Source organism: Balearica regulorum, chromosome 2 (genome assembly GCF_011004875.1).
Source record: "Balearica regulorum gibbericeps isolate bBalReg1 chromosome 2, bBalReg1.pri, whole genome shotgun sequence".
Lineage (NCBI taxonomy): Eukaryota > Metazoa > Chordata > Aves > Gruiformes > Gruidae > Balearica > Balearica regulorum.
The window spans coordinates 99,335,249-99,357,077 of NC_046185.1; the positions used below are offsets into that span (position 1 = coordinate 99,335,249).

General features: G+C 35.7%; 1 protein-coding gene across 1 annotated transcript in view; it reads left to right on the forward strand.

Annotated features, from left to right (window-relative positions):
* Window positions 1-21,829, forward strand: part of DTNBP1 (dystrobrevin binding protein 1) — a 73,693-nt gene that overhangs the window by 34,331 nt on the left and 17,533 nt on the right. Inside the window, exon 7 of the mRNA XM_075745115.1 lies at window positions 178-200. Coding sequence (XP_075601230.1) covers window positions 178-200 — 23 coding nt within the window. The remainder of the gene's footprint in view (window positions 1-177; window positions 201-21,829) is intronic.

A 21,829-nucleotide genomic window follows, 5' to 3' on the forward strand; every position in this document is an offset into this window, starting at 1 on the left:
GTTGATAGTGTTTGCTTTAGATAAACACATTTAGTAATATTACTCTTATAAACAATGATATTCATATTGTTTGGTTTTTCATCTTTTAATGAGTCTTCAACTGTGTAAAGCATCTCCTGTAGTTCTAGATGTAGTATTTCTAATTTCTTTTTTTTTAATTCTGCTTTTCTCCAACAGGAAGGAACTTGAGACCTTCAAAGGTAAATTCTATTTTAAATTTTGTACTTGAATGTTTGCCGGAGTTGCAGTATTTTTTGGTTTAAGTGAAACTAGTAAGGAACATTTGATAATGTTATTTTTATGTTGACCCAGCAGGCTGTTTATTTTGCAGTTTACCTGTTCTTGCTACTGGTTTCTTTGCGAGAATCATAAGTGTAGGAAGAACACAGATGGCTCTGTTCTCTTAGCTGGGTTTCAGAGATTCTGTATCTAATTCAAGCCTTTCCCTTGGTGTTCAGTTTTGGAAGTTAAGGGTTTTGTCTTCAACTAGTTGATGTCTTTTCTAGCATGAATGTGTTTTTGATGTGTCGCAGGCTGTTACTTGTTAGACTTTTGTCTAACTATTTCTAGGAAATTTTCACAGTGTTATGTTACATCAGACAAATGCAATTTTTGTAGCTCAACTTGTTGGATATACACGATGGTATATACAAATATCTGTCCTAAATAATATGCAATGGCTAGAAACTGTCACGTGTTATTGCTTTGTCTGTGGTGTGTAGATGGAATGCATTACTGTTTCAGTAAATCTTAAATTCAGGCTTACTCTGCCTACTAATGTTAATGTTTGATCAGCTTGACAGTTTCTATTATCTTTTGCTTTTAATAAGGTGTGACTGTGGCTTTGTGACTAGTCTTTATTTATGAGAATGAAGTACATTGACTCATGTCAACTAATTGTCTCTTGAAATTGAAGGAAGGGACGGAAATTTCTTTCAACTGCATTCCTCTTTGCCTGTTCAGTTCATTACTATCTCATCTTTCCATAATGCTAAAAAAGGAAAATAATAAAGCTTACATTAAGAGACAAGCAACACAGATTATATAAAATGTCACTTTATCTGTAGCTTGCCATAACAACCTGTTTTTTGATTGATTTGACAGCTTTCAACACAGACTAACTCAATACAAAACCAAAGATAATGCTGAGCTCATTCTGTTCCAAAGCAAGGCAGCTACTTTGTAGTAGATGATGCTTGTGAGAATAGTGAATCCTCTTTGTTTGTTTGTATTGATTAGGGGGTTTAAGTGAGTTTCTGGAAGCCAGGAGGGTGGTTTCCAACATTATTTCTCTTGGCTCGTTTTTCCAATAGAGATTGTAACTTTGACAGTAAGTATTTATAAAGACAATTATCTTCATGGAAGAGGAAGGTGTTAGCTGTGTGTTGACCTTGAAATTTATACCAAGCTAAGTAACTGGTTCTGTAATGGATACAGAGGCATACAGATTTCCAGTACTAGTTACGAAAAGTTTGTCTGGGGTAGACAAGGCTTGTCTTGGTAGCCAAGAGAAGGTTTTTAGTTTACTACAAAGAGAGAAAATTGCAAACAGATGTCAAGAAAAAACAAAGTCTTTGCACGTTTCTTCACTGAAAATTTCAACTGTGGTCTGTGGCTAATGCAGCCAGTGTCAATGGGAACAGAGTAGGATCTCATCTTGTAACAAGGGAAGGGACTCCAGGTCTGCTGGACATTTTTGAATCAACTGATCAATTTATTCCACAATACCCAAAAGAATTGGCAGAAGCTACGGAAAGGCTGGAAAAGCACAGAGTGACAGATGTTTAAAAATGGAGATTAAACATCAGTCAGCCTAATTTCTGTATGTTTTCATACAGTGAACTGATGGACAAACTTGTACCTGACAGAAGAGTAGTAGCTAAGAAACTTCCAAGCAAGTCTAAATTCTTTCCATAAGATGACAACAACGTGCTTTAAAATAAAAAATAGATACCATATTTTTACTTTGGCAACAACTTTTACTGTCTTGCCTAACATTTTCCCAGGAAATTGAGATTAAACTATTAAAAAGCAGGTGCATGGCTGATTGGAAATACATACTTGCAGGAAATATTTTTATGGTTTCTTGCTTACTAAGTTGTTCTTTCTCAGATCTGATGCTACTTGGAATTTTTGTTGTTAACCTGGATTGTGAAGTAGAAGTGTTCATTAGATTGGCTTCAGTCAGTCTTTTCCTGGTGTTTTGGACCTTCAGCCAATTTCTGAGTCTCTAGCACGCACTTCAACTGATTAGAAACAGGGAGAGTAAGAGCTTCCTGGTCATGAAGGATACGTGATTTCGTAGTGACAGATGTTTCAGTTCTGCAACAGCTTTGCCCAATCTAACTAGTGGCTCCTTCTTGCATTTTTCTGCTTTAAGCTGCTTCCAAGGCTCACTAGATTTGTTCAGAAAATGATCTGTCACTTGGTTTGGTTTAGTTTCAATTGATGAAGCATGCTGAAATAACTCAGGAGATGGACATAGAAATCTTGGCACAGAAGAAGAAAAAGGCAGCAGCAAGAACAGGAAGGGTGTCTAAGTAACCAATATAACAGTCATCTAAAAAGCAAATACCTCTAGTGATACATAACCTAACACATTTTAAGGTTGAGGTGAGGAAGTATTAGTACCATTATGTAAAGCTTTTATTATAAGATCTTATCTTGCTTATAACTCTGGTTTGCTGTATTCAAGAAAGGTTGGTTCCAACTGAAATATGTTAAGTAATTGGATAAATGATTCTTTACATTTTGTATTTCAAGTACAGACTACAACCTGAACTAATTCTTCCTTGCATAACTGTCTAGAGTGAAATGTGTTCATAAATACTCAGTTCATAAAATACCCAGTGTAGGGGTCAGGAAAGAACTGTTTAAAGTACCTTGGTATACACTTGTATCTTTCAATGCATGTGCAGTTGAAACCATACTATGTTAAATTGTGTTTTAATGGAAAAGACCAGAAATGCCAGTTTTCATAATAGTAACATGTTATTTGTGAATTTGGATACCCATATGCTAAGAAGTATTGGGTTCCAGATTAAGGATGGTAAATGTCTTGCATAAAAATATATTTCATAAATACGTAAGTTCATTCTGTCTGAATCTGCAGAAATTGAAGTACCACCAAAATATTTTTTAAATGTTTGCTAGAGGGGGTAAAAAGAGGGTTGTATGCAAGTTTTTCAGTGTCCAAATGTAACTCTGTCATCCACCAGTGCTGAGTTCTCGTGCCTTGCTCAGGATAGAAAGTATATGAAGTACGTTCTTTGAGGATACCAGGTGTCATCAGGAAGGGGCTCAAACAAGGCTCAGTGTCTGTACCTGTTTGGAACATTGAAAAGTATTGAGAATCCACTAACATTCTCGCTTATTGATGTTATTACCTTTAGATAGCATGAAATAAATACATAATGCTATTTTAAGAAATTATTAACTATTTTTGTATTTGTCAATGGAGATACTGTTTTAGAATTTGTTGCCGTGGTTTTTCACATTTGTATTACAGATTGTACTTTCTTCCATTGTGAAAAGTAGATTTTCTTTTTTCTTTTTCTTCCTTTTGCTTTAAGACTATTTCCAGGGCCAGACGTTCTCCTTTGTTGTTTGCTGTACCCATAGTGTACAGGGGCAGGACAAACTGCTCCAGTCTCTTTTCTTCCAAAGTCAAGGGTTTTTTTATTCCAGTGTAAGCATAACATATTATTTAATAATCCGTGATGCTGAGAAATTGAAGGTCAGAAGCTTTCCTGCTTCTTTGTTAAGCATCTCTCTGTGAAGAAGATGGGGGAGTGTGTGGTGTCCCTATTGATAGTGCTACAGCACTGGCATTTGTATACCTGAAGTATGAGTATGCAACAGGACAAAACATCTCAAACGTTGTCCACTTTATTTTTTTAGTAATTTATCTTTCAGAGACCTTTGATCTAAAAGGTGGTGAATTTATGAATGAAAACATTGGGTATGCCATATGAAGTAGCCTGCAAGTTTCTTCCTAGCATGTATCAATTCCAATGTGTGGAGAACTGCTTGCAGGAGCTGGCTTATGCTTTGTGCTGTCCTGTCCTGGCTGAGGCTTATAAAGCTGCTGGGGAAAAAAAAAAAAAATGTTCTGCTGTGGATATTAGCAATTTCTTGCAATAGTAGAATTTATTTTAGTCAATATTTGTGTAAATGTGTATTTCATTTTAGTATTTGATGGATCATACTCTTCCATGGTTTAGAAAGGGCGTGTATCATTTTCATTTTTACAGCTGAGAAACTAGAAATTAGATAGCAAAGATGTGGTTATTTTCTCTGGATACTTGAAACCTGTTCATGACTGCACTGAGGTTTGAAATCATTCCACCATTCTTCTAGACACATGATACAATATTTAATTTTTTTCAGTTTTTTTTAAGTTAATATTTCTTCTGTTCCAGGACTGTGTAGTAAATATTTACAAAATATGGTTAATCTCTTTACAAGATGGAAGAGTGAAGCAGAGCAGTGAGTTAGATAATGGAAAAAAACTTAAAGTTATAAAAATAGTAGAATTGCATAATGGTAATAACATACGGTGCTGAGTTTACTTCAGACTTTGTCCAAATGGGACATGTATACATGATAGATTTAAAAATTGCTTCTAAAGGTCCCTTTTTATTGGGGAAAAAAAAAAGTTTAGGATGAAATGTTTTGAGTTTGTTTCTAGAAAGAAAACTAAAGCAATAGAATCCATGTAGAAATCAGCAACACAGCGCTTTTGGACAATGAAAGGTAGCAGAAACTTTGTAAGGGCAGATACGCACATGGCTTTGGCTACTCAGTCATGCATATTTCTAAGCTTTAACAGGATTAGTTTCATTCAAGCTCAGGGAAACCAGTCATATGACCATTTTCAGCACTTCTATTTACAATACAACAAAATATGTTTTCAGCTCTTTGCATCAGAGATCTCTCCCAACCAAGTCCTGATAAGTTGTAAAAGCTTTATCAAAATACCCTTTCTGAGAAGGAGGCTGGTGAAGTAAAGAGGTGTTTTTCTTGCTTTTCTCTTCTAGGTTAAGTCATTGGGTCACATTTGATACACAGATCTTTTGTCATCCCTCTTCATGCATCTAAGATGCTGCTGTTGAAAATTGCAGTTTTCAAGTCCTTTTATCAGTAGCTTAAATATTTTTGTATCCAAACTTTAATTTCCTGTCTTTCACTCTTCCCTTTTCTAAGAGCACAGGATATTTGGAGCAGTCTCTTGGCTCCATCCCTTTGTTCTCTCTCTTTTTTCTTTTTTTTCTTTTTTAAATTTACTTGCCTCAACAAATGGTGTGTCAAACTGATGGGTTTTTTTCTTCCAGTCTAGGGATCCTCTTTATTGTGATGTATTCTGATGGCTGTCAAAATAAACAACTTTTTTCCTAATCTTCATATTGTCTTCCAAATGCATGGGTAATATGCAATGGAGATCTTTACAGCTTGTGGTTGACAAAGCTCGTACTCCAGAGCCTCTCACATAAGGAACATTCAAGATGTTTCATTACTGTGAAGAATTTTTTGTTGACAAATTGTATTCATAACAAAGTTGGTTAATAATGAGAGTTCTAATTAAATGTTGTATTTTGTGATTTTGCATTTCAATGACTTATTTGAATAAGAGAAGGAGAGTGTCTTTGGTTGTTTGGATGCTTTTTCCAAAACTTGCAGTGGGAGATAGGCAGTGCTTCTGCTAGGAGAGTTTCCTGGTTGTTTTAGAATTGATTTAGGTGACCATGGTCAAAAACTTCAATATTTAAACCTTGTAGCACAGATAGAAAAGACGACAACTCTTAATTTTGCATACCAGAAAACAGTTGGGAAACAATTACTTAATTTTATTATAATAAAGCTAAGATGGAGTAATAATTTCATAGCTATTCAGATTTCATGTTTTTTCCTCACTATTTTGCTATGAGCTGAAAATATTTTGATAGATTTCTAGTTAATAATGTGTGTTACCAGCTTATTTCCCATCAAGGCTATGGGAGGAGAACCTTGCAACTTTGGCTGTTCTGTATTGTCTGTGGCAAGAATTGACCAAGACTCCCCTATATGACAACCATTCTCTTGAGAATGAAAATATTTGAGACTTGGGCACTTCTGGTCAAACCTTGAGGCAAATACATTTAAATACTTAAGTCTTCCATTATATTGTAATAGGATATGATAGATGGAGAAGAACAACAAATGATAAAGTGTCCTTGTAGCTACCTGGCTTTTGATTTTGCTTTTTGTGTTTTCAAGTTTGCAGACTTTCACATCTCTCTCACTCTGAGGACACGTTTTTAAAGTTTCTAGATCTGAATCTAGCTTCTTGTAACTTCTGTCCTTTTTTTCCCCCTTCCTTGAAACAGGTCTGGACTTCAAGTCAAGCCTTTTAAAATAATAATAATAAAAAAACCAATAATAATAATTTTTAAATCCTTTTAAATAGAGAAATGTAAGGTATGTTCATTCTTGGTCTTTCAGTTATTTCAATCCTCCCCAGTAAATAATTGAGTCTTTATACATCGGGGCAGATATCACCAGCACTGAGATGTAAAAGCTTTCAAATGTACATTTCTGTTGCCCACAGGTGGATGGTACTGAGTTGCGCACATCTGATTCTATTTGGCTGAGTTATCAGACTTAGTGACATACTTTCAGGACTTGTTCTATATATGAATACATACCCAAGACCAGTGGAAATTTTCAGTTTTCTGTCTTGACAGAGACTGCATGTGAGGCAACTGCTTGTCTCTTGCTGACCCCCTAAATGCGACTACTTTTTTCTGTTGGCAGCACTATTATATTGAACATTAGGTATAATTGAAAATTTATTAGCTGCCTTTGAGAAGACAACAAAACATTTGCTGGATTAAATATTATGTCTGGGGTGAAGCAAACTACAATGGGTAGTATCTTGTGTATGCATTTCTTTTGCAGATGACTGCAAATAAATGTTACCTAATAGGGTTAATGTCTACAAGTGTCAAGTCTTCAGGACAGACAGTATTTTCTATACAAGAAATAGAATTTACATTTCAATGGAAGGGAAGAAAAAGGGGTTTTTTAGAGTATTTAAACTGTAGAAACAAAATTAACTACAATTTTTATTTTCAATTGCTACATCGGAACGCTATTTCCCATTATGCTTTGGCAAAAGGGGGGCTGCACTGTCAACTGAGTTATTAATCTGATATGATGGGAAGTTATTTCCCCTCCTCCCATTTTTGGTTAGTTTTCAACTGGTGAGGGAAAACCAGGGCTGCTTTGATAGTAGTAATACAGGCTTACAATACAATCATAAAATGGCATCCATTTCTAAGGTGGTTATATATATTGGAAATGGGTCTGAATTTTCAAAGCTGTAAATAGGAAGTGGAGTTTCTAAAGGAAATCTAAACTTTAGAAAGAGATGCTATAGACATACCAGATTATTTATGGACAAATTAGATAATCGGATTCCCTTGGATATCGGATTGTGTCCGATATCGGGAAAATCGGATATCTTGTGTGTCCTTGCAACTCAGCTGATCAGATATTTTGGTTTTGTCACTTCTACCCCAAACCACTTCTGATTTAATGCTTTAAATGCTTTTTTTTTTTGCCTTTTGTTTGTTGTGGGCTTTGGGTATAATGTAACTTTGTATGTTACAAATTTGCTAGTGCTGTTTGTTTGTAATCTCTTTGCTCAACTAGTTTTCAGGATTTTGTTTGATGGCTGTCACCTGAAAGTAGTATTCAGACAATTAGTTAATATAACCCTCACACTGCTAATGTTACAAATACTTTTGAAACCTTGTGTTTATCAGGTTTTTTAAATGTTAATTCTGACTGGGGGAGAGTGGAGGCTAGGAACACTGTTTTTCTTGTTTTAAAATTCTGCTTGTATTTTTAGACAATGTTGTGGGGTTGTTTTTTTTTTTTAATGTGCCACCTTTATACTCTTTCATCCTGTCTTATGTTGCTTTGTATTTTGAGGGAGCTAATTTATTCTCCCAACAAATTTTAATATTGATGCATTTATGTAGCTTTCTCTTTTTCCTTGAGTCCTGCTCTTTTTGGGTTCTGGAGTTGGACCAAGTCAAAAGCCCTTTTGGAGGCCAGACGTATCACAACAATTTTGACATCACCGCAGCTAAAAATAAGATGGCTCTTGGATGTGCAGGTACAGCTCCTGTTGGCGGCAGTAGAAGTTGGCCCTATGCTGGAGTCAGCCTTGCAGAGTCCGAGTTTTGTAAGGAGTGGAGGCGGCCAGTGTAACAATAGAGATTTTCTGTGGCTATTGCCAGGGTGAATAGCTAACTGTGTAGATAACAGGAAAAAAAATTGTGGGAACATAAGTCTACATAAGTCAGTTTATGTAGAAAAGGAAACATTTAAAGGTATAATATTTTAATTGTCTGTAATGCTTAAACCATTGATGTAGGAAAAAATAGAAGCCTGTTTTGTCTGCAGCTCTAACCTGAATTCATCCTTTAATTACCGAAGTCCACACTGAAGGCAGGATTATCTTGTGATTATTATTCTTCTTCTTTTAATCTTTCCCATAGGTATTTTCGATATTGTTTTCACCAGTGAAATAAACCCAAGTTTCATAGGCCCGCACATTCATGGTAATTTTTCCTCTAATGATGATAGTTGGAGAAGTATTTGTTACATAATTCCCTTTTGTCTGTATGCTGTCTTTTGAAAATTGTCATTGAGGAGCTTTTTTAAATGTGGTCTTTCCAAGTAAAAGAAAGGAATTGTTATGGCTATCATGGTTTCCGGCAGCACCACGCGCCCTCCTAAACTGAAAGGGTAACGTGTGCCAGCGTTCCAAATTCTGAGCAACACCTTACAATTTCCGACACATAAATGCACCGTTGTGTAACTGCAGCATCACCATAACCAAAGATTCTCGGTCATGTGCTGTTTCTGTAATTTTTTTAGCTGCATAACCATTTTTTGAATTTTTGATGAAAATATGGCCTGGATATATAATACAAAAATTTCAATTTTCAGTAGAGAAGACTGCTCCTAATTTATTTAAAAATCACATCCCAGATTTTTAATATTTTATGTGTGAAGTAAGAATAGTATGTAATCTGGTTTGTGGGGTATCTGAGCTAAGCTATGTTAAGGAAAAATACTTTGAGGGGAGAGCCTTACAAACGTCGCCTAATACAAAAAGAATTCAGAACCCTTCCACACCTTTTTCCTTGCTTCTCAATAATTTTCAAATGCTTCTAGTTCTCTGCCAGATAAATACGTGCTGTAACTGCATGTCATCAGATTATAGCTCGCTGGGAAGATTTCTCTCTTTCAGGCACCCCTTTATTTAGCAGCATGTGGTACCTTCCCAAATACATGCATGCATTTCTGGTATAGCCCAGCTGCTTGGTAGCTTGTGTTCAGGTTCTGGAAAGGCGCTGAGTTGAAGTATCCATGTGTATGCATCTGTGCATGAGTGACCCATTGAAAACTGGCAGTCGCGGTATTACTGCTTTGAAAAGCACCCTTCTAGCATCGGTCTTTGTTCTGCATCAATGAAGATGCACATCAGCGGAGCTGCTTGGTAACTGGAGCCTGCACTTGACCAGTACTGTGTTTCTTTTTACTTGCTTCTTTCTTACTGCCATGTCATCTCCAGGAGCCACTGAGAATGCTCAGAAGAATTCACGTAGGTGGAACTTTATTATCATCTTTTTTTTTTATTTGTCAGCTTCATTTGCTGAGCTGATGAAAAATGCAAAATGAAATTAAAGTTAGCTTAATTAATTTCCTCAGTTACCACCGTTGCCAGATTTGTAAAGGGTGTGCTATAAAAGAGAGGTTGACTATCAACTTGATCTAGCAAATTTGAAAGAAATAGTGACTTAGTGTCTATTTTGTCAGAGCTTTTGTTTATGGCTTTGCTTTTGTCTGTTGCTTTGCATTATTGTCAAGGTAACATTTATCGGAATTAGTAAAAGAATACAAATACACAGATACCTTGTTAAAATTCAAGCAGACTTGTCTAAGGGTGGGGTGATTAGAGGATGAGGGGAGACAGAGAATTATTATCTGAAGATAAAACCGAATATAAAAAATTAGAGCAGTGAATTCATTAGTATAGATGCAGTCGTGCTAATTCTTAATTTCCCTCAGGTAAATAAAATAATAAATGATGAGAATGTATATTTTTAGATCAAGCAATTAATGTTATTTGCCTCAATATGAGCACCCTATGTCATATGAAACAATGTTCTTAGTAATGCAATTAATAACATTTTTCTGCTGTTAATTTGTAACTAATGATGTTTAGAACTGTGCATTAGTTGAAATAGAAATAAGATGTGGATTTCTACTCTGATTATTTTTATGTTCTTTTATATAACCACTGGAAGAGGTTTTTTTCTGTTAGCATTCATGTGGATTTTTTTCAGTTGATGTCCAGGACCAAAAGATAAGAGTAAATTGAACTATTATATTATTTTAAGAACCTGTTGGAACATGCCTTTGTCAAGGTTCTACCTATAAGCTGTAATTCTGACCACTAAATTTGATATTAATTTTAAATAACACTGTAAAGTTGAGTATTTTGTTTTAAACAAGATGTGGGAGAACTCTTTACATTTGCATTGTTTAGAAATACTTAATTTATTAAAACAGTTATTTTCCATAAGTCTAGAAACAAGTTGACTGTTTACTTAAAGATAGCAAAATTAACCCTCTATTCTGCTAAATGTGGTGTGACCACTCTGCACTCAAAATTGTCAGTTTTGCAAGCAATAGATATATGACTGGTATAATCCATTCGTATCCTTAACTACTTTGTACATTATTGACAGAAGTTGTCTTTTTTTTTTCCTTCTTGTTGTTTCCTGAAATTGAAATGGAAGTATGTTGAATTGGGGACGCACCTGTGAATCTTTTTTTTTTTTTTTCCTTTATTTGCAATAATAGCCTGGACAGTAGAATAGCTATTTTGTGTGTGGGGCGGGGGCCAACCTTGAAATTATACTTCTATAAGGAATAGAATATGGAATTGGAGAATATTTCCAAAATGTGAGCTTTAGCAATGTCAGTCCTCCAACTACTGCTGGGAAGAGAGAGCAGTAAGTAGAAGCTTTAGTATCATCATTAGTATTGGAAAGGTCAGCACCTCTATAGTAACCAGGATTATTCTAATGTTTTTTTTAACCACATTTTCTTCTATAGCTTGGTGAAAAGTAATGCAAAACTAAAGATGGCTTATTTTATTTTTATGATAATCTGTTTGCTCACCATCTATGTATGCTGAGGTTAATGAGAAATTAAGAAATACTCATCTACCTGCTTTTAAAAAGATTGCTTCTCTCTAACAAGATCAGCTGTAATACTTTTTGGAGTGCTGAAAGACCAAGTACTGCAGGCTCTTGTGGGCTGTGAGTGTACCTTGGTGTGAATGAAATTTTGAACAGTTTTATAATGATGGTAGTCTTTCTTTTGGCATGCTTCTTCTATTTTATTACATGTTAGAAATGTAAATGGAAGTGCAGACATTTCATCAGTTTGGTAGCTAAATAAACGTACAGTAATAGATTATATGGTTTTTATATTTCTCCACATGACACTATTTCTTTCTATAGTGATACTATAAATATGATACTATTCTGGTCCTTACAGTATTCAGAAATAGTAGAATTGTTTTAAAAGCTGCAGTAGAAATAATTTATTCCTTCTTTATAACATGTCCTTACATAAATCATAGTCCCGCCTCTCACAGCAGTGTGTTATTAAACTACTTGTTCTGCTCAGGTTTTAATGATGCAGATGGAAGGGCGGATGGCTGAGGTGTGCATGTGGGCATGTAAGAATTCTGAATGTTTCTCTACTCCTGGCCAGTAAATAGAACAAAAATGTGGATATTCTGGGAAACAATTCTGCCCATTTTATTTAAGAGTGTTATGTATGCTGTGTTAAATTGTATCAAGGCATTAGAGCTGAAACTGTGCAAACATAATTCTTCAGTGTTGTAGCCAGTGTGGAGTCCTTTTTTGTGGTTTATTTGTTTTTACTGAACAGGTGAAATAATATTCTTTTGGAAAATGGCATTGAATAATAAAAAATAATGAAATACTTAAAAAGTGAGCTATTTAAAATAATCAGTAAAACATTTTTTATGTATATAATATTTCTAAATTGCATATTTCTAGTGGAGTGTATGAGTTAAGGCCAAAGAGGTTAAGAGGCACTTTTGACTAACTGAATGCATTGTTTGATTTTTAATCACTTGGGGTACTCTGTGGATTAAGATAAAATAAAAATCTTGTGGGGATGTCACTCAGCCCGTTTTTCCTTTTATGTAGAAGCCAGCTAATGCTATTTTGACATGACATAAATGAGACTTGATCAAAATGTAGTTGGCTGTGTCTCATTTTAACTCAAACAGAAATGGTGCCATTTACACGGATAAGTTTCTGGCTTAATTAGATGATTATGTAATCACTCCAGTCCTCACACACCGACATTTCCATTGGCTTTGGGAGGGTTTTAACTTGGATCATAATCTTAAATCCTCGTAGATTTATTATCTCTTCTCTGGTTATCGAGCATTAAAGTGGAAAACCCACGCTTCGTGGAGAAGACAACTAAAAATACATGGGGTGGATTTCAGTGTGTCTTGTGCGTTTACATGGATGGGAAATGGAGCTGGGGGTACTTGATAAGCTCAGGTTTTGTGGCCCGTTAGTGATGTGGAAATTGCAGGTTTGCAGACTCAACTGTCTTAAGCCTTGATCATGGGTGTAATGTAATATTTTTAAAGTCTGTTCAACCATACAGCGGAATTAGAAGGATGGGCTTTTTACCTTTGGTTTAAAGAGCACTAGTTAGTTCTCTGTGTGGTTAGTCTTGTGTGCTGCAGGGTAGCTTCTGGCACTTGCTGGAAAGGAGGGTCCTCAGGAAGGGACCTGCAGCTTCAGCTTCTGTCTCCGCAAACCTATGTGACTGGAGGAAGTTTGGGTGACATATGTATTTTCCCTTTTTGCCTGTTGGTACGTATTTAGAGGGTTATGCTGCTAGTCACTTAGTATCTGGTTCTCATCACACCTGAATGTGTTTTAGATGCAAAGCTGTGGGAAGGTTGATGGAATAGAAAGCCAAGTCCTTGATTTTCAGCACATTTGGGGAACCCTAACTGGTATGAAAATGTCTGCTAGTTACAGGATGGGAAGAAGTCTGGCAGAGGTACTTCTCTCTCCCTCTCTTGCTCTGTCCCTACATAGAGGTCAGGGTGCTTTGGTGCCACTGAAGACTTCTCCTGCCTATTAGTGATTATTCAGTCTAATTGTCTTAAAATTCATGACATGAAAATGAATTTAGTATATGGAAGAATTGTGGACTAACTCTACAACAAAAGAGGAAACAGAAAAGGTTTTATCTAACACAGACCAAAGAAATAATATATTTTAGGTCATATCTCATAGAAATTCAGAAACTTTGAGGATTTCTGAGACAAAAGAAATCCAATTATTTTAGAAGGAAAATTGTAAAATGCAAGGCAATGTCTAAAGGTATTTTTAATGCATTATTAAAAACATGAATGGATTTCAGAAAAGCCAGTATTTTTACTGTATAGTCCTATTTGCAGTCCTTGAAAGCTCAAGATTTCAACTGGGGCAATAATCATAAGACGAAGGTATTTTCACTTTAAGGTACTTTAAAAATAGATGCTTTTTTGAATTGACATTGGCAGTTTTAACATGTAATCTGCTGCTTTTTGAATGAAAGAAAGTCTGGTATGCTTCCGTAAAGAATGCTTTGCTGAAGTATGGTCCTTATGCTTAAGGAAGATACACATTATATATATGACTCTGTAATATTGGCCTTTGAGAAATACATACTAAATGTAATTCCATTTAACTTGGACATTCTGTATTTTGTTCAGGCAGCAGCACAAGTGTGAAGGTTAAGTGATGAGAACAGGTGACTCTTAACAGCAGGAAAACGTGCAGAAAATAATAATAATTGTATAGATTTTATCTTCCAAAAAGTTCTGCAAGTGACAGGTTATTGTGCGAAAATTATTTAGGAAGAAAACAATTTCTGTCATAAAGTCACACTTGAGAAATGAACTATTGAGATTAATTCAACTGTGAACAGGGTAAATAACATCCAGGGGTGGATCAATCATGAGATTTCCAGTGGACAGCTGCAAACAAGAAGAGGTGTTAGAGAAACAATTGAGTTATGAGAAGGGAGCTTATTTCACAAGGTGCTAGGAGAGTCTGCCTTGCTTGATGGAGGGGTGTGAGGAGACTTCTACGTGTAAACGTGTTGGAGGAATTAGCATCAAAAAAGAAAAAAAATCCTGAAAGGCCAGTGTGTGTTGGGGTAGGGTGGGTTGGGGGTTTTGTTTTGTAGCAATTAGTATGCCTCCAGCTAATTGTTAATTGTGTTAAACTGTTCTAGTATTAATTCAGCAAAGAGGCTTTCGTAAATCCTATAAGCACTGGAAGTACTGTCTGCCTATGTTGTGATACTGTTCAGTCTTTTATTTTGTCTAGCATCAGTTGTTTTCTCACTTACCCTGGTCATCAAATTACTGGGAAGGAGGAACATGAGTATTTGAACAACTTCTACTCAGATCTGTTGGGCAGAAAAGTTTCTTTCACAAGCTGTTAGGTTTGTGAGTTTCTTGGAAAACTGCTGCTCTTCTGTCCTCAGAGGGTGAGAATTAATCGCGCTGTGGTATAAATTTAGTCATTGATGACTAACCTGAAATTTTGTTATATAAATGTCAATTTTGCTGTATTCTGTTAATGGCATCCCTGTTCCCCTGATGTTCTTACCCATTGTTCTTAGTTGCTATTTTGATATGGGATGCAATATGGCATCTGGCTGCTGGCAAAGGCTGCTGTCAAGAGTTCAGTATAAAGCCACAAGATTGTATATAACCATTCACTTTGTTCGAAAGGACAAGTCTGAGAAAAATGTGGGGAAAGGTTTTTGATTTTATCATTGCCAGAAGACTTAACCACATCCCAAGTCCCAAACCCAATTTTGATTTCTTCACAGATGGCAAAAGCTCCAGATATCACTTACTAGCTTTAAAATGCTCTGACCTCTAACTAGGTTTGGTCATTTCTGTGATGAACATGCCTTTTTGTGTTCTGAGCGTAGAGGATAGGATAAAATTTGATAAAAATAATGCAAATATGTTTGATTTGTTCATTTCCTTTTAAAAAATGAAAACCTCCATTTAAAAACATCTCTGCTAGGAAAAAAAATGCTGATTTCTCCTTGGGTTTCAATTCCATGTAGTATGTGATATTTTCTCAGTTTTATGTTTTACTAAGCTCTGTGGAAAGTCTTAGGTAACTTGTGGAAACATGAAGTTTCTGTACAATGTAGTGTTGTTTTTAGAAGTGCCTTCCTTTTTTCTGTAAGTAGAAGTTGCTGACTTCCCTCTGTTTGTAAATGGGGCGTTAGTGGACATCAGTGTGATCTCTTATGTCATGACCTAAAAAGAAAATTTAAAAAGCTGCATGCCCTCCCTTCCAGAGTCTTGGACAATTGCCAGAACTTTGCAGTAAAGCCCAGAAGCAGTGGTACTAGGACAGTTTTTGCCTTAAAAGATAGGTGGAGTTACATGCGGATCACCGAGCTAGCATCTCTAGTGGGATGGAGACAGATTTGCTCTGACAATATAATGCGCTTTGCAAGCTTCTATTTTAAGAATTCTTTGTGCTGTGACTTTTTAAGACTATATTGGAGAAGTATTTTGTTTCTCTTAGGAGTCTTACACTTTGGAAGGCTCCAAGTTCATGCTGACATTGTTAAATCTGCAAGTCAAAAAGTGCATATAGCTAGAGAAGTATTTTTCATGACTACTTCTAAACATAGCTCTCTCATATTTTCTAGTTCAGCTACTTCATATTGTTCTTTTTTACTGTTACCTCTCGGCTAGGTGCAATCCAGTCTGCCTGAGACCTGAGAAATGATTTACTACAGGACTTTCTATTTCATCTCTTTACAAAAATCTTGGAGTGATCTGAAAAATCTGAGTTTTGCATTCAGGGGCAGTGAAAGTGCAAATGGCACGTCTGTGTGCTGCCTTGCTTGATAAGCTGCAGCTCTGCCTTCGACATCTTGTCATGAATGAGAAGATAGCTCAATTTCTGGGCTCTGACAGTTATTATCTGCCCCCCCCCAGCATTGAAACAAAGATATAATTTGTAATGACTGAGTAGTTGAGTAGCTTGTATTTTGGGAGGCAGGGAGAGCCTGTATCAGTTATTAATTTGCTGTATCAGTTTATATATATCGGTGACTCAGTGGATGTATATTATGCTTTCAATACTGCTGATTTGACTAGTTGACTGCTACCTTTCTCTCAAATCTGAGAGATCTGTTCCTATAGGTGAATAAAGGTGAAGGACAAAAATCTTCGCAACTGCCTAGGGCTTTTGAAGAGTATTTAAAACAAAATTAAATGTGAGATGCCCTACAATGTAGTCTCACTTTAAATGTGAGCAGAACTCACTATCTCCTGATCCGATCACAAGAAGTATTTCCAAATAGGGAATCATCAGATGTGACCTATGTTATTACAGGCTGGTTGACTGTAAATATGTTCTTCATTTTACCTGTGGGTTTAAGAATAGCATTTCTTGTTTTAATTTCGAAATATATCACTATACATGCATGCTTATAAAAAGCAATCTCTCTCAGACTTTTTTCTGATACTTTTTTCCTCTAGGCTGAGTATCATCATTCAATTTACTATTTAGAAAGCATTAAATTAGTGTTAGGAAAAAGCAGGCCATCTGTCTTTAATAGCTGCTGCTATGATTACAGTTTTCACTTTAAAAAATAGATTATAATAGCGGTATGCAAGTATAGAATTTGTGACCTATTTTGAATGGTAAGTGGAAACTGCTACCTTGCAAACTTCTTCAGCAAAATGCAATTCATTTTAGCCCTCTAATACTTTTGGAGTTCATATGTGAAATTATTTACAATGTATTGTCTACAGTGCATTTGTACTTGTGTGCACTTAGATATCTATCTTTATTAAAATTGACATAGGGGCTTTGTCTCTGTATTGATATTTTATATATAATATATATAAATTGTAATATAATTTATAAAAATATATAATTTATATATAGTATATAAAATTAATTCATCAAAAATAAACTAATCATATATATACACACATTTATTTAAAACTGATTAATGTTGTAAAAAAACCCTTGTTCTGAATATATATAGACAAACTAGAAAGAAACTAATGAATACTTCATGAAAATCTGTGATGTTGTATATATTTTATATTTGGTTGTGAAGAACTTATTGCTTTCTTGAAAAATGCACTAAATTTTCCAATTTTATTTTGAAAATATAGTTTTGATGTATTATCAAGTCTTAGTGCTTTTTTTTTTTCTTCTGGACCAAAATTTCAGCACTTTATGGTTAGATTCGTCTCTGTGTGATGCAGCCACTGTTTGATTTTAGTACTGTATTTACTGCATATATAAATACATGTATTACCAAGGGAACTTGTTTAATAAATAAGACACGCATGAAAAATAGTTTAAAAGGTATAATATCAGCAAGTGTGTTTCCAAACAGGAAGCTTTTTACTAAATGTCTGCAGGTTTATAGAGCATGAAATGATAATAATGATGTTACTTTGATTCCTTATGCATGCTTCACTTCTCATTAGCCTTGGATAGTCACTATTATAAACAGATTTGATAGTTTGTAAGAGAATCAAAATAGGCTGACGTTCAACGCTCGCTGAACACTTTCTTGGTGTATATCATTCTTTCAATCCTGGAGAGAAAATACCTGGACCGATAGAACAGGAATGCCCCCACAGAATTTCTTGGTTGGTTCCTACTCCCACCTCAGCCTTGTTTATAATGTGTAGTATATTCAGGAACTGATACTGAGGGCGGTGCATGTACCAGATGCTGTCCTTGCAGCGTGTCTCATGGAAGAACTTTTAGCTGTGATGCTCTTCGTGTTCCAAAGGTCTGTTTAGCCAAGCCCCAGGACAGATCAGCTCCTTGCTGGGTTAAAGTCTTGCCAGGAGTTTGTTATTTAACTCCCTTTCATTATCCCATCTTGGCTGTCTCATGTGTGTTTTAAAAGGCATCCCGAAGCCTGAGCAGCACATGTTTAGATCCCATAATATTCTTTGTAACCCACTTCCATCAATTTAATCTTTTGTTTAAAAAATAAATCTTGGTCTTCATGACTATGAACTAGTTTTTCCCTGCGTGAAGCTGGTGAAATCAAATGTGGTGTCGTCTGTTGGAGTCTACAGCAGCAGCTAAGAGATGAGAGAGATGAGAAAGATGAGATTCTGCCTCAATCTCTGTTGAAAGCTTAAATCTTAAACTTCATAATTTTATTTCTGTGTTAGTATCAAATAAAAATACTGTTGGTTGCTCTAAAAAGGAGGGAACAAATCTCTTTGCCTGTGGAAATTGGATGCTGTTGGGGCTGACAAAGCAGATGTATGATGACGGGGAAAAAAGAGAAGGAAACAGGGCAGATATAATGGTGGCCTGAAGGCAATGTTTTCCCGCTGTCATGCCGAATGTGTTGTGAACAAATAATTCATATTTAATAAAGGCCATATTGTGTTCTAATGATATTCTCCTTTAAAATTAGTGGAAGTTTAGCTTTTGGGAGGTACTTTATGCAAGCTTAGCTATGAAAGCGAGGAAGAATTGGCCACTGAGTAGGATCAGTACACCTCTGCTTACAGTTTATGTTAATGCTTTAAAAATCAGCAGTTCTGTTTTCTTTTTCAGAATCACTGTGCGGTTCTGTAGGGGCTCTTGATTTGTTACAGGTACGGGTGGCTGTACCTGGTTTGGCATGGATTTTCATTGCTATAGAAAATCGCACCTAGTACAGACAGGTGCTGTTTAGAGAAACAGAGTAATAGTTAAGAAATTTAACTTTTTCAGAAAACAGCTGCATGTTTACGCTACGTGGGAAATGTGCATGCATTTTGTGAGGTTTAAAGTACTTATGACTAATTACTGCTAAAATATTCTAAAGAATAAAATTAAAAATTAAATTAGTAGGGCCTTATGCATATTCAGGAGATAAGGAAAACATTATAAATTAAGTATTCTGTATTTTTAGTTAGCCTAAAAAAGAATGTTTTTAAAGTGCATACAAATGGCAGAAGTTGATTATGATACAGATGTCAGGGGAATTAATTCCTCATTTTATACTGTATTGGAGCACAGGCACAAATAAGTGCTTGCTGTCCCAAAAATGTGGCAGGAGATGTTGAAGATTTGCGTGGCATCCATACGCCGGGAAAAAAGAAGGTGGGGGGAGAGAGCGAGAGAGATTTCATATGGCTGTGTACGTTGAAAGGAATGATCTCATAGGAAGCATATTTTACAGGTTTCACCGTCCTAATTATATTGACTTCCCTCTTCAGTCAGCCCCCTTCCTTTTTCCCTTCCCCCTTGTAAGTGCTTTTATCAGCTTCCTGAATTTCTGCTTTTATTCACTCCTCACTGTCACTTTGATGTTTATACATCCTTTAGGTGGGTTTCCTTTGTTTGTTTGCATAAGATACTGTATCCTAGCTGTCACCTGTCAGTTCATTTTTACTATAGGCATAGGGTTTAGTCATTGATGTTCACGCAGTATGTGTTTTCTCACTCACTTGTAATTGTTCCTATGGTCTCTTGGTTTTTTGTCTGGCAGAGTAGCTTCAGTAGCGAGTAATCCTTTGGTAACAGCCAGTATTATTGCAGTGGCTTTTTGTTCTTAGTGTTTGGTTTCAATATGGAAAAGCCTTCTGTACTTGTGTTGTACATTTCTTTCTCCTGGTTAGTATTGGTTTTCTACTCACAACTTGTTTAATCTCTACCAGACTGGAGAAATCCAGAATAAAGAGTCGTATCTTATTTATTGGTTCTGTTCGACAATCTGAGTTGTCAGTTGCCCTTCCCCTCTGCCCCTGCCCCATCTTCATTTCTCTTACTCTGTATTTCCTTTCCTTTCATATTTCTCTCTTGTGTAGTGCTTCACTGATGCATTAGTAACATCGCACATCTGCTCCATCCTCTCCCTAGTTTGCTGCGTGTCTCTCTTTTTGTCATATATGTGTTAAGATGTTGGGCTAAGCAACTGATAGACCTAGTAAGTCTTACACTGCTTTAATGATAATTTCTCCTAATAAGAAGCAGGTGTAAAACTGTGAACATCAAATATGGAAAAAGTCTTCATTGTTAATTGCCCTCCTCTTATGAGGATACAGATGACCTAACATTTGTGATGTTAACCAGTAAAACTTGTCTAGCTGTATTTAATCTATCAATCTCAATTAATTAATCTATTAATCGAAAGGTATTAAGATCTTAGATCTTGCACACATGAGAGGACCTTCTAGTTTTTGAACAATGTCTTTAAACCAGCCTAATAGACTACTTGAAAAATTAATGTTGCGGCCATTTATATCAGTTTGATTTGAATAGCAAACTTTAGAAATCAATTTATCTGTTACTGCATGCTAAACCAATATGAGCACAGGTTAAAATTACACTGTTGTTTTATGCCTGTTGCTGCTGCCATTGATGAATTAATGGCTAAACTGCAAAAACAGTTTTCAGTGAACATGGTTGCCGTTAAAGCCTTAGCTGGAGCTGACAACATGGTTGGTTTTGCACCTGATGTCAGTTCTATGCCAGCTTTAAGAGGACAGATGTCACCTGATCATCTTTGAAAAACAAAGAAACAAAAATCACCAAAAGAGTTTCTTCTTCAGAATTGTTTGGTCTAGAAGAGTTACTTTTGTACCCAGCCACCAGTGCTTCCTTGGTGTGGCAGTGCCAATTTCATCTAGTACCATTAAATCAGGTTTATTCTTTCGCGGTATGATGGTCTTCCTTGACTTTGCCAACATTGATGCACTATTTTAGTCTGGTTGTCTTTAAAGAATAAGTACAGTAAAAACTTGAATGTCAGAGTGAAAATGTGAAAACTACTGATGTGTTGTGACCTGGTAGCTTCCCTTCCTAGTAGGAGCAAATATCGGCTTCCATATGGAATACAGAAATCCTGGAAGACTTAAAGCAGGAGACGTTCCTCAGAGTTGAATAAAACAAAAAAGAAAACCCAGCCACACTCTTCTGTCATAGTTTATAGACTGTAAAGAAGGTAGAGCTTTGGTTTTCTTCCCATCTCCTTGTGTCATATGGGTTGCTCTTCAAGGTTTGTTCTTAAATGCTTTTTAAAAAATACACATGGCAAAGTTACTGCTAATTCATAACAGTTTCCGCAAAAGTATGGAATTGCTTTGACACTGTATATAAAGACAACCTTTATTCTACCTTCAATATTTGAAGTTGCAAGTTTGAACAATTTAGAACAATTCTGCTAGGAGGTGGCACACAAATAAGTCAGCAAGCCAGTGGGAGCAGATTGTCTTTCAGGGCACCCTGGTTTTTTTTCCAAAAAGTTTTATCTTTAAATTATTTTTTTTTAAACTTCCAGATCATCAAAAGAATTTTATTCTTACAACTGAGCAATATAAAGACAGCTAGTATTTTGCAAGTTGGATCTTTTGTCTGGGCTGCTTTTTTTGGTTAAGATCTGTTAGCTCAAGAGCTATAGACTATGTATTATTCTGTAAAAAAAAAAAATAAAATGAGGAAGCAAGCAGAATGGTTTTGAGTATATGAAAACTAGGTGCATGGAAGAAAGCTTAAAATGTTTAATTAAAAATTTAAAACTCTATATCCTTTTTTTAGAACTGACATACTGAAAATTGCCTAACCTCTGAATCACAATCTATATCCTAACTAAATTGTTTTTCTCTTTCACATAACCTGTTTTATTTTTA